At 40.4% G+C, this 14,145-nt stretch overlaps 1 protein-coding gene across 5 annotated transcripts in view; it reads right to left on the reverse strand.

Annotated features, from left to right (window-relative positions):
• AGBL1 (AGBL carboxypeptidase 1) overlaps positions 1–14,145 on the reverse strand; it is an 867,141-nt gene that overhangs the window by 362,398 nt on the left and 490,598 nt on the right. For all 5 annotated transcript variants that reach the window (XM_081550442.1, XM_081550439.1, XM_081550438.1 and 2 more), the window contains 2 exons: positions 12,302–12,433; positions 4,640–4,816 (listed from right to left, as the gene is read on the reverse strand). In XM_081550442.1, the coding sequence (XP_081406568.1) occupies positions 4,640–4,816; positions 12,302–12,433 (309 nt within the window). The remainder of the gene's footprint in view (positions 1–4,639; positions 4,817–12,301; positions 12,434–14,145) is intronic.

Genomic DNA, 14,145 nt, shown 5'->3' on the forward strand with positions numbered 1-14,145 from the left:
ACTGTTATAAGCTGTTTTGCAGAAGGATTTGCAGGGGAAGGGGGGCACATGACATAATCCACCCGTGAGTGGTGAGAAAAGCAGACTTGGGCTGAGGAGGAGGCTGAACTTCAACACAAGTGGAACTGAGGCCCAGATGAACCTACATGGACTTCTGGAACTGGAATGCCCCTCCCTTTGGAGTTTTCCCAACTGAGCCAGGCACTGGACCCACATAGACCAGCCATTGGATGCAGGCTCACACAGAGAAGCCAGGGCTTTGGTCAAGGCAGCTTCCACCAGCCATAGGCGATTTCTGGTGATGGACACAGCTGTGAGCCAATGGGGAATCAGCATCTCTCCAGGGGGATCTAGGAGTTGCCTCACAGCATCTCCCACATGCACAGGTGGATGTCTTCCTGTCTAATCCTCATCTATTATTAGAATGTGGCCATGTGAAATTCCACACCTGGACTAGAATTGCCTTATTCTGAGAACGAATCCATTAGATGCTCTTGAATCATGTATATAGTGACAGGCCTGAGAAGTCTGAGTTGTATTCTTATTCATTTCCCTCCCTCACCCACACACTTTCCATGTCCATGAATTACAACTCTTAAAGTCAAATTTTAGAATGGCTTCTAATCACATTTAGACCATAGTGGGAATTTCGTCTCCTTTTTCTAGTTATCCATGGACAGAGGAAAATCACCTGACCCTACCTGGAAATCACCATGTATTTGTTCACTTATCCATTTATTGGTGAGACAACACATATACCTAACACCTATTGCATACTAAAGACGACCCTGGGTATAAAAAATGAATGAGGAAGGATGGGAAGTGATTAAGACTTCACCTTCCAATGCAGGAGGTCCAGGTTCCATCCCTGATGGAGGAGCTAAGTAAGATCCCACCTGCCTCACAGCCAAAAAACCAAAAAGCCTAAACCAGAAGCAAGATTGTAACAAATTCAATAAAGCCTTTAAAAATGATCCACATCAAAAAAAAGGAAAAATCGTTAAAAAAAAAGAGTAGCATGGAAACAGAGATTCTAAGCATATATATAGATAGCCAGTGGGAACTTGCTGTATGACTCAAGGAACTCAAACTGACAATCTAGAGGTGTGGGAGGGAGTGGGAGGTGGAAAAGAGGCTCAAGAGGGGGGGGACATATATATACCTATGACTGATCCATGTTGATATATGGCAGAAACAAACATAACATTGTAACTATTCTTCAGTTAAAAATAAATGTTAAAAAGGCATAAAAAATCTTTAAAAATAATGGATGAGGAGGTTGTCAAAGGCCTTACACGGGTGGTGAGGAGTTGGCCTCCCTCATGATGAGGAGTTTGGATTTTTTGTAAACACAATGATGGGTGACGGGCAGTACTATGATTTGAATAGGCTGGGGTTCCTGAAATATCCCTCCGCTGGCGGTAAAGAGGATGGATAGCTGGGAGTCCACAATACAAGGCAAGCAGTTGGCAGGTAGCTCATGTCAACACGCAGTTGAGTCACTCTTCAAACCTCAGCTGAGTCACCCATCTTCTGTCCTTCCTCTGACTAAGACCCTCCTGGCCATCCCAGGAGTCAGCAACACTGCCAAGAAGCCTGTCAACAGCCTGTTTGGGTGGGTGGGTGGGAGTGTTCACATTAGCCTCTTAAGCCACAAGCAGCCCCCGAGGACCCAGTCATAAGCTTTTATATATGCAAACACACCATGCATGTGACTCCAAGTCACAAACACTCAGTGTAAAGCACACAGCTGTCCACATAGACTGAGTGACTTAAAAAATAAGCCTCCAAAGGAAGCATCATTCCACTTTGGCTTTTCCTCTCAACAGCCTTCACAGTTTTGGGCCAGTCCAAAGATGTTAAGTAAATCTCTCAGTGGGTGGGACCTCCACATTAAATACAAATTATGGATCGGAGCATATAACCTATCAGTAGAGACTATGTTTCAAAAAGAAAGAAAAACAAAATCATGGGAATTTTTTTTTCAACATTAGTCAACTATAGACTGGAAAATAGAAGGGGAAATATCATATTAATAATAATTATTAGAAGGTGAGAGTGTATGTGCTTTAATGGTGTTCCAACATAAATGTCACTGTAAGAAATGATATTTCATTTCAATACTAACAAATCAGATACTTAGTGTGCTGGGAGAAATGATTGGAACTACTTTAAAGCTGCATTAACCAGAGAAATTGCAAAAATATTTATATTCTTATGAAGGAAGGAAGAAATGCCTCCCGTGGGGGTATTTAAGCACCCTCCATCTTTTGGATAAATGGTAATGCTAAACAAAAAAATGGAAAGATGACCTTAGAATAATAACCTCAGGACCCAACTGGGACTCAGCTTCTCAAAGTACAAAAATCATTTGCAGTATGTTCAGGATGGAAATTTCTATATAGCTTTATAGTTCATAGATTTCATTATATACCTCAGACAAAAATCACCAAAACACCCAACTCTGGGCTAACTTCCTCTCCCCAGGGTGCCCCCCAATATGTAAAATTACTCACCATCCTCTTGTTCAGTCTGCAATTCTGCTCAGTTACTCAACAACATTTTTAAGAACAGAAAAACAAAGAGAAAGGGAAAACCAATCCTTTCAGAGAGGTGTTTCATATACAGAATAGGATCTTGAAAGCAAAGCCAGGTCTGGCACTGTTAAGACTTTTCTCTAAGCCAATTCCTTCTCACATCCTTCCTTATAGAGACCCCATGCAAAGGCCATGTGGAAAATTTCACAGGGCAAATGCTGAGTCCATATCTGAAAGCCATCCTACTGGGCAAGCTTTTTGCACTGTTTGTCATTTCCAACCACCGCCGTGTATGTTGCCTGAAAGATGGAGTGTTGGTGAGGGCCTGAACCTATGAGTCACTTAGTTTTCAAACAACAGCTCCAAGGGCCTTTGAGTGTCTGGTTGATTTATTGTGAATGGCATTGATACTTATGTGACTAGAAGCTGTTAGCCTGAATTGGTGCTTGGAGAAACAAAGTCAATGAAAGTCACCAACCCAATAAATCTGTGAGGGATGCATGGGGTTGTCTTTTAAACAAGTGACTGGCCCATTTCCATCAAGAAGCATACAGCGAGAGAGGCACAAGTCTATGAGCTAACATCTTAGAGTCACAATTGTCCAGGCTTTCTTTTTCCCAATCCTATGGGTTTTGAATGTCAAGAGAGTGAACAGAATCCTAATGCTATAACCGACCCCCCAAGTACATTTGTTTATGAATTTTCTTTTGGCCTTAACAAAAATGTTGCCTAGCAGGAAGGAGCATGAGTGTGTACTCAGTCACTCAGTCATGTCTGACTCTTAGCGATCCCATGAGCTGTAGCTCACCAGGCTTCTCTGTCCATGGGATTCTCTAGGCAAGAATACTGGAGTGAGTTGCCATTTCCACCTCCAGGGTTATCAGGAAGGAGAGGAATCCTTAATAGTATCTGCATTTCATACATGAAACACAGAGGTTTATAGAGGCAAGCACTACACTGCCATTAACTGGAAGAGTGAGGTCTTTACTCTGAATTGGATTGATGTTTATAAATAAAGATTAATTCATTCTCATAGTTTATTAATTCAGTAATAAAAACAATTCTTTCAAGCCACTGTTTATAGACTAACTGACGATTTAACAGAATTTATAGGTCAAAGTGGTTGGTCAGTAGCCCTATGTTGAAAAATATCTCTGAGCAGATGGGAAGTTAGATAATGTTCATCACCCACCTGTCACTCCCTGAACTGCCTTTGATGGCTAACAGATTTCTACAAGCACTGGATTGTGGAGATGCCAAGTGCTTCCTAATGGTTCCAGGAGAGGATCAAAGCCAACACGGTGGGCTTTAACGCTGGCAAGGTCCAGGAATCCTTAGGGTTGAATAGAAGTCACCAAGGAGTAGTCTGTCATCTTGTCTAACACATTTAGAAGAGTCTATTGCCCTGGCACTGTCACCATGCCCCTTATTTATGCTCATCTAGTGGGAGAGTGGGACAAGCAGCTCTCAGAGCTACCCAGCTGCTCATACAGGTAATACAGCTGTAGGAAGAATATGATTCATTCCAGCCCTTTCCTTCACTGTTAAAACACGAGTCCCAGGCCCGCTCATCTTGGGGAGACCCGCATCGGGCACACACTTCTGTCTGCTCTGCGACAGCAGGATAACAGAACACAAAAGCCCCTGAACACAAAAGACAGAGAAACACCAACCATATATGTCTTGACAATATCGACGCCCTGATCTATGCCTTTTTTTGATGATGCATCAGGGACTGGTCCGCGTGTTGCAAAAGGAAAGAAAATGTTCTCATACATAAAACAGGGCCAGGAAGAGGTTCCATAAAAGCCAAGGGTGCCTGTCTGAAGTGGCTCCCTACTACTTGCTGGAGAGGGCAGATGATTGAAATACCAAATCAGCAGGCGGCCACAGATTGCTTCCAGGATCAACACAGATCGTGCTGCCAGGGAAAGCATTCATTGAACTAGTTCTTCTGCAAGATCAAGGGTGCTGGGCCAGATTTTACCTGGAGACTTCTTCCTCTTTCAGACTAGACATCAGGATCAGTGGTTATGCAATAGCTCTCCATCACAGTGTATTGCTGCTGACAGAAAGCAGAGGTATCCCACAGTCTCACATACCTGATAGGGACCCTGGTTGCAACCACAGTAGCTGCTCTCCATGGTGTAGCTTCTGGACACCCCCATCTCTCTCCACACCACTATCCGGGCTGTGGAGGCCCGAGATTTCTCCACAAGGAAGCTGCAGCTTCTCATGGTGAATGCTGGTGCGAGTTTATCAAGGATTTTGGGAAGAATCTACAATTAAGAAAATCAAATTATGGTGAGTTGCAGAGGATTGCATCTATGCATCATTAAAAAAAATAACTTCTTAGTAAGTATTAAGTATCTTAATATATCAAACACTTAATATATGCAACTATAAATCTTATATCAATCCTAAGTATTGAGTACCAATCTTTAAATCCTTTTCTGTAGTTATTGTTACTGTTTAGTTACTAAGTCATGTCTGACTCTTTGTGACCCCACGGACTATAGCTCGTCAGGCTCCTCTGTCCATGGGATTCTCCAGGCAAGAATACTGGAGTGGGTTTCCATATCCTTCTCCAGGGGATCTTCCTAACCCAGGGATCGAACCCAGGTCTCCGGCATTGGCAGGCAGATTCTTAACCACTGAGCCACTTGGGAAGCCCCTTTTTTTTAATTTTAAAGATGAGGAAACAGAAGCTTAGAAAAGTTAGAAAGAATTAGCTTAAGTTCAACTACAAAGTGGGTGAGATGGGATCCAAATGCCAACATGGCCAACTCCAAAGACTATGATCTTTCAACCTCATCTTCCTGCATCACTATGAACCAATGTTGCAACATATACCCAGCCTCATACATTACTGTGCTGAGCCCTATGGGAAGCCACAGACTTCACAGGGACCTGAAATTTAGAGAGTGTCTCAACCCAGACTCCCTGTTTTCTGGCTGGATTTTCACTTATCGCAGACATACAGACCACTGACGCTTCTTGAGCAGGAGCACATATAAAGTTAATTTGTTTCCTTAAAGAGTATAACTGCCAAAATGAACTTTTTAATCTCATCTTCTGATCTATAAATCTGAAGTTGGGCCAATTATAACATTTATAAAAATCCATACTCTCTGGATTCATATATACCATGTGAGATCACTTAATTTCCATTTAGAAGGTAACTGTATGTCCTGTGCACGTGTGCAGTCATTTTAGTCATGTCCAACTCTTTGCAACCCCACGGACTGTACCTGCCAGATTACTCTGTCCATGGGATTTTCCAGGCAAGAATACTGGAACAGGTTGCCATTTCCTATTTCAGGGGACCTTCCTGACCCAGAGATCGAACCTGCGCCTCTTGCCTCTCCTGCGTTGGGAGGCAGGTTCTTTACCACTGTACTGCCAGGGAAGCCAGAAGGCATCGATAGACCCTGGTCTATCTAAAGAGGGGGACTACTAGTCCCTGGACCTTCCAACCCCCAAGGATGGTGTCCCAGAGTTGATAGTATACCAAGTCTTTGGGACAGCAGAAATACTACACTTGGACAGTTCAGAACTTTTGTGATATGAACACGGAGGGTTCTCTCACTTCGGTGTTAGCAAAATCTCCAAAAATTAGCACATAGTAGAAAAAGTATATAGATTAGACAAGAAATGGTATAATGTCAGTCTTTGGACAAATTGCTGGGAGAAGGTGGAGAAGTAGAACAAATGGATGAGAATGTAAATTAAGGAACTATTTTTCAAGAAATGCAGTTTTTGTTTATTTCTAGAACAATGAGCAAATCTCTTAATATCTCTGGTTCTTACTGTCCCCATGCCTAACATAACATAGCAATTATATTAATATAAGGATTAATATAATTAATTATAAAAACATTTGACATAACTATATATTTATGTATTTATTAATATCATCTACTATGATCTCTAAATTCCTACATAGGCTCCAGACCTATAGCATCATGATTTTAAGGGACATGAAGTGTTAATGTTATCCTCAGAGTTTCTCCAATTCCTCCTAATTGATTTCATCTATCTACTCTTGGGGGCTTCCCTGTAGCTCAGCTAGTAAAGAATCCTCCTGCAATTCAGGAGACTCCAGTTCAATTCCCGGGTCAGGAAGATCCACTGGAGAAGGGATAGTATTCTTGGGCTTCCACTCCAGTATTCTTGGGCTTCCCTAGTGGCTCAGATGGTAAGAATCCACTTGTAATGAGGGAGACCTGGGTTCAATCCCTGGATTGGGAAGATCCCTTAGAGGAAGGAAGAGCTACCCACTTCAGTATTCTGGCCTGGAGAATTCCATGAACACAGGAGCATTTCATGAACAGAGGAGCCTGGCAGGCTACAATCCATGCAGTCACAGAGTTGGACACGACTGAGTGACTTTCACTCACTCACTCATCTACTCTTGGGGCTTCCCAGGTGGCACCAGTAGTAAAGAATCCTCCTGCACAAGTGGGAGATGCAAGAGATGCGGGTTCAATCTCAGGTTTGGAAGATCACCTGGAGTAGGAAATGTCTACTCACTCCTGCATTCTTGCCTGGAAAATCCCATGGACAGAGGAGCTTGGTGGGCTACAGTCCACGCGGCCGAAAGCGTCATACACGATTTGGCACACGTTATTCTTGTCCCTCTTTTCACATCATTTTTTCCTTCAAAGTGTTCATCATAATTACAGTTAAATTATTCTGTATATAACTAGTTGCTTATTTTCAATCTCTTCTGAAGCCTAGAAGTTCCATGAGAGCAGGTCTGTATCTTCTCTGCACATGGATCAGTGCTGCTTATAGAGAGTACTTCATAAACTATGCACTGGAAAAAAATAGAATCTGCTTATCCAAGCCTTTAAATGACTGCTTAAATAGACATAAATAGAGTATATTTCTAGTTTTGAGCCTGAACAATACTGTATTGAAAACTGTAGCTTTGTATAGTCTGAAGTCGGGAGTCTGATCCCTCTTCTATGTTTTTCTTTCTCAAGATCGCTTTGGCTATTTGTGGTCATTTGTGTTTCCATACAAATTGTAAAATGTTTTGTTCTAGTTCTGTGAAAAAAAGCCATTGGTAACTTGATAGGGATTGCATTGAATCTGTAGATTGCTTTGAGTAGTATAGTCATTTTCACAATATTGATTCTTCCAATCCTAGAACATGGTATATCTCTCCATCTTTTTGTGTCATCTTTGATTTCTTTCATCAGTGTCTTTTAGTTTTCTGCATACAGCTCTTTTGCCTCCTTAGGTAGGTTTATTCTATTAACTTAAGTGAGAATACTTGAATATAATTTCAATTTATCAGTGCTTTGCCTTGTTACAAAAAGTTTAATCTGACATCATTTAAATGATCTCTCCTTTCTTAAATTAAGTGAACCTTGTTTTCTTAGCTAGTATAATCTCTCTCCAAAAAATCACACACTCTATTAATGGCTTGAATTTGGAAAACTCCATAATCTATGATCCCTTTACTGGAGCCGTGGAGCCTGGAGGATGTGAAATTTATGAATTGCAATAGGAACATCCTTTTACACCTCTACAGTGGCAATTTATCCATTCATTAAATAATGGGTGCCACACCACCCCATTTACAGTAAAGTCTTCTTTATATTTCCCTTTTGATTTTATGCAGATGGATCTAGGTCAGGGTGAGCAATTAAGATGATGATAGCTAGGATAACTGGAGGTGGTTTGATATGTTTTGTTTTTAAATGATTAGGAAATTGATTAACTCTACACATGAACTGATCCACTGGAGACTTGTTGCAATGATTCCTAGGATCCTCCAGCTTGAGTGGGGAAAGAAGGCTTGGGACATTCAACTCTTCCCCTGACACTTCCTCTGTGTCTTAAACCTAATTTCAGTTTCCCAAACATTAATATTGTAATAAATAGCTTTTCACTGAATGCTTGCTATGCATTTTGTACTCATTAATTCATTTAATCATCACAGGTCTCTGGGGTAAGTTTTATTGTGTGGTGTGTGCTCAGTCATGTCTGACTCTTTGACCCATGGACTGTAGCCCACCAGAATCCTCTGTCCATGGAATTTTCCAGGCAAGAATACTGGAGTGGTTTGCCATTTCCTCCTCCAGGGCATCTTCCCAGCACAAGGATAGAACCTGCATCTCTTGTGTTTCCTGCATTGGCAGATGGATTCTTTACCACTGCACCACCTGGGAAATGAGGCAAGTTTTATCATTATCTATGAATATTGTTAACTTTTTCTTGGAAAAAGAGAGCAAAAATTTGTGGTAACTCTATATTTAAGGTTGGATAGTATAGATTCTTTAATTTAAGATGTACTACTCATAAGAGATAATTTTATATAGGTCAGCATGACCTGGCAAGATGAAATGTTTTAATCCAAGCTAGTTTCCTAAGTAAGATTATGCAGTTAAGCTTGTTGAGATTTATCACCAGTACTCTGGTTGAGCCTTAGAGTAAATAGGACATGGAAGATAAGCTGCTGTTTCTGCACTAATAGCCTTGGGGGAATAAAAAAAATAAAAAAAATTCAGGACACAGGGGAAGTCTTTTCAGGTGAGACAGAAGCTTGGTGGGTTTTTTTCCCTCTTTTAATACTCGCTAACCCTGAAGGTATTTCATATTCAGTAAATTCATATATCCAGAATAGTAAGAGGTTGAAAGTGAAAGTGTAGTCTCTCAGTTGTGTCCAACTCTTTGTGACCCCATGGACTATAGCCCACAGGCTCCTCTGTCAATGGAATTCTCCAGGCAAGAATACTGGAGTGGGGCTTGAACCTGGGTCCCCTGCATTGCAAGCAGATTCTTTACCATCTAAGCCACAAGGGAAGCCCCAAAGAAAAGGCCGGTACCATCATAATTGTGATATCATGATTGCAGTAAGAAATATATATATTGGTTCTTCATTCCCAGTTCTGACATGAGATTCCTAAAGCATTTGTAAATTCCTATGTGATAAGAATAGTAGGAGCATGTTTTGTTCTAATAAGGTGACTCTGGGTGGGTTCCTGAATTGCTCCTGGATCAGAGCTGATCATTACTTCTCTATGAAAGAGAGAGAGGTTAGAGATGGAGTTAATAAATGATCAAGATCATGTGAAGAAGTTTCCATAAAATCCAAATAGAATGCAAGTTGGGGAGCTTTCAGGTTGGTGAACCCATCCATACACTGGGAAGTAATGCACCCCCACTCCAACTCCACACTTACAGAAACTTCCTAACCATAATCCTAACCCTAACCCTATATAGATATGAGACCCACCCATATCTATATATCTTTTTAAATGGCTGTTTATCTTGTCAGTGACAGATTGCCACTTGCCATGCAATTCTACAAGGATTAAATCATGAGTTGCTGCAGTTTTATGAAACCAACTCTTGTATCTCCTCATATCTAGAAAAGCACTAAAATTCTTCATGGTGACAATTCTCCTCGTGACTAGCAGAAACCTTCTGCAAAAAAAAAAAAAAAAAAGCTGTTTGATTGCATGTATTACCCTTTCACTAAAATCACATATATACTGACCTTCCCTCCTGCCTCTCTGGAGCAGTTTTTCCGAATGATCTGGGGTGCTATCTCCCAAGCTATAGTGTTCATTTTGTCCTCAATGAAACTTAACTGGAAACTCTCACTTTGTTCACTGTTTTAAGTCAAAAATCTGTATCCTTTAGCGTGTCCTTTACTAAACTGGTAAATGTAAGTAAGTGTTCCTTTGAATAGTATGAACTATTCTAGAAAATAATCAGACCCAAAGGGGAGGAGATCATGGAAACCCTTGATTTGTAGCCAAGTCAGACAGGAGTTGTGGGTAACGTGGGGACCTACTACTTGCAATTGGCATCTGAAGTGGGGGGATGTCTCCTGGGACTGAGCCCTTAAGCTGAGAGATCTGATGTTATCTCCAGGTAGACAGGATTAGAACTCAGTTAAATTGTAAGACACTCAGTCGTTGTCACAGAATTGCCTGGTGGAGGGGAAAATGCAAATATCTGGTTATCAGCAGTATCAGAAATGGGCTTCCTAGGTGATGCAGTGGTAAAGAATCTGCCTGTCAATGCAGGAGATGCAGGAGATGTGGGTTCCATCCCTGGGTCAGGAAGATTCCATGGAGAAGGAAATGGTAACCCACTCCAGTATTCTTTTTTTTTTTTTTCATTTTGGTATATTTCCATTTATTCTTTGCCAAAATGCAATTTCACATAGCTTTTTCATATTATATATAGAATTCTTTTTTTTTTTACTTTACAATATTGTATTGGTTTTGCCATACATTGACATGAATCCACCATGGGTGTACATGTGTTCCCCTTCCAGAACCCCCCTCCCTCCTCCCTCCCCATCCCATCCCTCTGGGTCATCCCAGTGCACCAGCCCCGAGCACCCTGTATCATGCATCGAACCTGGACTGGTGATCTGTTTCACATATGATAATATACATGTTTCAATGCCATTCTCCCAAATCATCCCACCCTCGCCTTCTCCCACAGAGTCCAAAAGACTGTTCTATACATCTGTGCCTCTTTTGCTGTCTAGCATACAGGGGTTATCGTTACCATCTTTCTAAATTCCATATATATGTGTTAGTATACTGTATTGGTATTTTTCTTTCTGGCTTACTTCACTCTGTATAATAGGCTCCCAATACCCCAGTGTTCATTGCAGCACTGTTTATAATAGCCGGGACATTGAAGCAACCTAGATGTCCATCAGCAGAAGAATGGATAAGAAAGCTGTGGTACATATACACAATGGAATATTACACAGCCATTAAAAAGAACACATTTGAATCAGTTCTAATGAGGTGGATGAAACTGGAGCCACTCCAGTATTCTTGCCTGGGAAATCCCATGGACAGAGGAGGCTGGCAGGCTACAGTCCATGGGGTCACAAAGGGTCAGACATGACTTAGCAACTAAGCAACAGTATGAGAAATGAAGTGCTCTGTGTAAAAGGAAAGGAGAAAGACATAGGAGGAGAACCAGGTTTTTCCAACACAGTCATTTTTTTCCTTTTCCTGTATAAGTTTGAAATAAAGGCCAATTTTTATTTGGTTTGGATAACTTGACTTCTTCTATATCTTCCCAATGCCCAGTAAGCAGCAGCTTGTCTACTTTATCCCAATGGGAAGAAGTCCTTCCTTCCTTCCCCCTCCTTAACTTCATTTGGGTTCAGTGTGGGGATAGCTAATCTCTAGCTACTGGAACCCAGAAAAAAAAGAATTAGGTTCAGTGGATCACTGCCTACTTTTTATAGTATGCTCACACAGAGGAATGTGGATGGTGAAATGCCTTAATTTTTTTTCTTCCCTTCATATTTATTTAAGATGCTTTCCAACTCAGTATCATTTTGTTCCTTCTGTAAATACATAACAGGGGCAGTATTTTCATTATCCTTGTTTCACAGGTGACAGAATGGTGGTTCAGAGAGGTGTTGTTAATGGATCATAGTCACACAGTTAATAGTTACAAAGTCAGGAATTAAAATGAGTTTTCCTATCTCCGATTCTATGCACCAAAGCACATCACACAGAAACACACACACACGCGCGCGCACACACACACACACACACACACACACACAAATTGAGAGTAACCAAGCAGGAAGCCATTATTCATCAAAAGTGAGGAAAAGATACACATGCCTTCAACCTGCTTGTACTATATTCCTATAGTTAAAATAATCAAAATGCTTATTCAGGAAAATAATGGTTGAGGCATGTCTCAAAGGCAAGAATCTGGACACAAAATTTTTGATGTCATTCCCGCTAATGACTTACCCGGTAGCTGACATCTTCCAAGAGATTCGATGTACCTACAGTAGCCTCTGCTTGCCACAAAGTCTCTTTGATGCTACAGCCATAAAGGAATACATTCTTCTTTTGGGAGTGACCATGGAAATCACAGAAGACCTGCAATGACCAAACAAAGGAGAAACTAAATCTGCTAGTTTCTTATATGTTTAAAATGTCAACTTTCTTAGGTAGATACTGTTTACTTAACAGAACCAGACACACAGGGACCACTGTCGACTTCAGCAAGAGTTCTGTAGGTAGAGTTATCAGGGAGGAAGGTAGGTTGGAAGGACCTCAGGGTTGAACAGGATGTAAAGAAATATAACTCATGTAAAGCTCTTCTGAGAAGTTTTCTTATAATGGGGGAGGAGACAGGGTCCAAACTGGAAGAGGAAATAAGAAATAACCTTTAAGAAATATCTATTTATGTCTTCCATCCAGTTTTTGATTGTTTTTTTTTTTAATACATTGAGTTTCATAAGCAGTTTGTATAGTTGGGAAATAAATCCTTTGTCAGTTGCTTTGTTTGCAAATATTTTCTCCCATTCTGAGGGTTGTCTTTTCATCTCATTTATGGTTTTCTTTGTTGTGCAAAAGCTTTTAAGTTTAATTAGGTCTCATTTGTTTATTTTTCTTTCTATTTTTGTTACTCTAGGAGGTGGGTCAAAAAAGATCTTGCTGTGATTTATGTCCAAGGGTGTACTATCTACATTTTCCTCTAAGAGTTTTAGAGTGTCAGGTTTTACATTTAGCTTTAATCCATTTTGAGTTTATTTTTGTGTATGGTGTTAGGGAGTGTTTTAAATTAGAACTTTTATATGTAGCTGGATGAAGAATCTATTGCACAAAATGAAAATCAGAAAGAGAAAAACAGATACTGTATATTAACACTTATTTGTGGAATCTAGGAAAATGTACAGATGAAACTCTTTGCAGGGCAGATATACATATTCAGAGGTATGGAATGGATGGGTGGACACAGGGGAATTGAGGGGGTGGAATAAACTGGGAGGTTGGGATTAACATATATACACTGCCATGTGTAAAACATAGTCAGTGGGAACCTGCAGTATAGCACATGGAGCTCAGCATGGTGCTCTGTGATGACCAGGATGGATGAGGGGAGGTTTGGAGGGAGTCTCATGAGGGAGGGGACATATGTATACATATAGTTGATTCACTTTGCTGTACAGCAGAAACTAACACAACATTGTAAAGCAACTGTACCTCAATTTAAAAAAAAGAAATCACCTTTAATAGTTTTTCCATACAAACTCCAATTAATAAATATAGAAGAAATGAAGTAAATAGAAAATCACCATTAGAGCACCCTGTAATAATTGCTGGCAAGATGGATGCCAAAATTAATGAGAAAGGTTTGTGGAGCAAAGGGATTATTTGCATAGTGTCAAAATCTCTCCTTCAAGATGTTAACTGCAGAAGGAAAAACAGTAACTTTACCATGGAGAAATCTGGCCGACATTACCTTAACCAAGTAACCAAGGTAAACATCACCAATAACAGACGTGGTGACAAAATTCATATTGAAGAAAAGTTTAAAAATGACTAGTACTCTTTAAAATCATCGAGGTCATGAAAGACAAAGAATGCGTGAGGGATTCTCACAAAGGAGAAACTAAGGAAATATGAAATCTAAATATGACAAGGATTGTGGATTAATCTTGAAACAAATTAAAAAATTGGTCTGCAAAGCTTGTAAAATCCATATGAAGTCTGTCATTTCATTTATAGTAGTGTTCCAATATTAACCTTCAGTTTTGATAATTGTACTGTAATTGTGCCAAACATTAGCATTAGGGGAAAGTGGA

The sequence above is a fragment of the Giraffa tippelskirchi genome, chromosome 12 (assembly GCF_054371585.1).
Source record: "Giraffa tippelskirchi isolate mGirTip1 chromosome 12, T2T-mGirTip1v1.2.pri, whole genome shotgun sequence".
In the NCBI taxonomy this organism is placed as follows: Eukaryota; Metazoa; Chordata; class Mammalia; order Artiodactyla; family Giraffidae; genus Giraffa; species Giraffa tippelskirchi.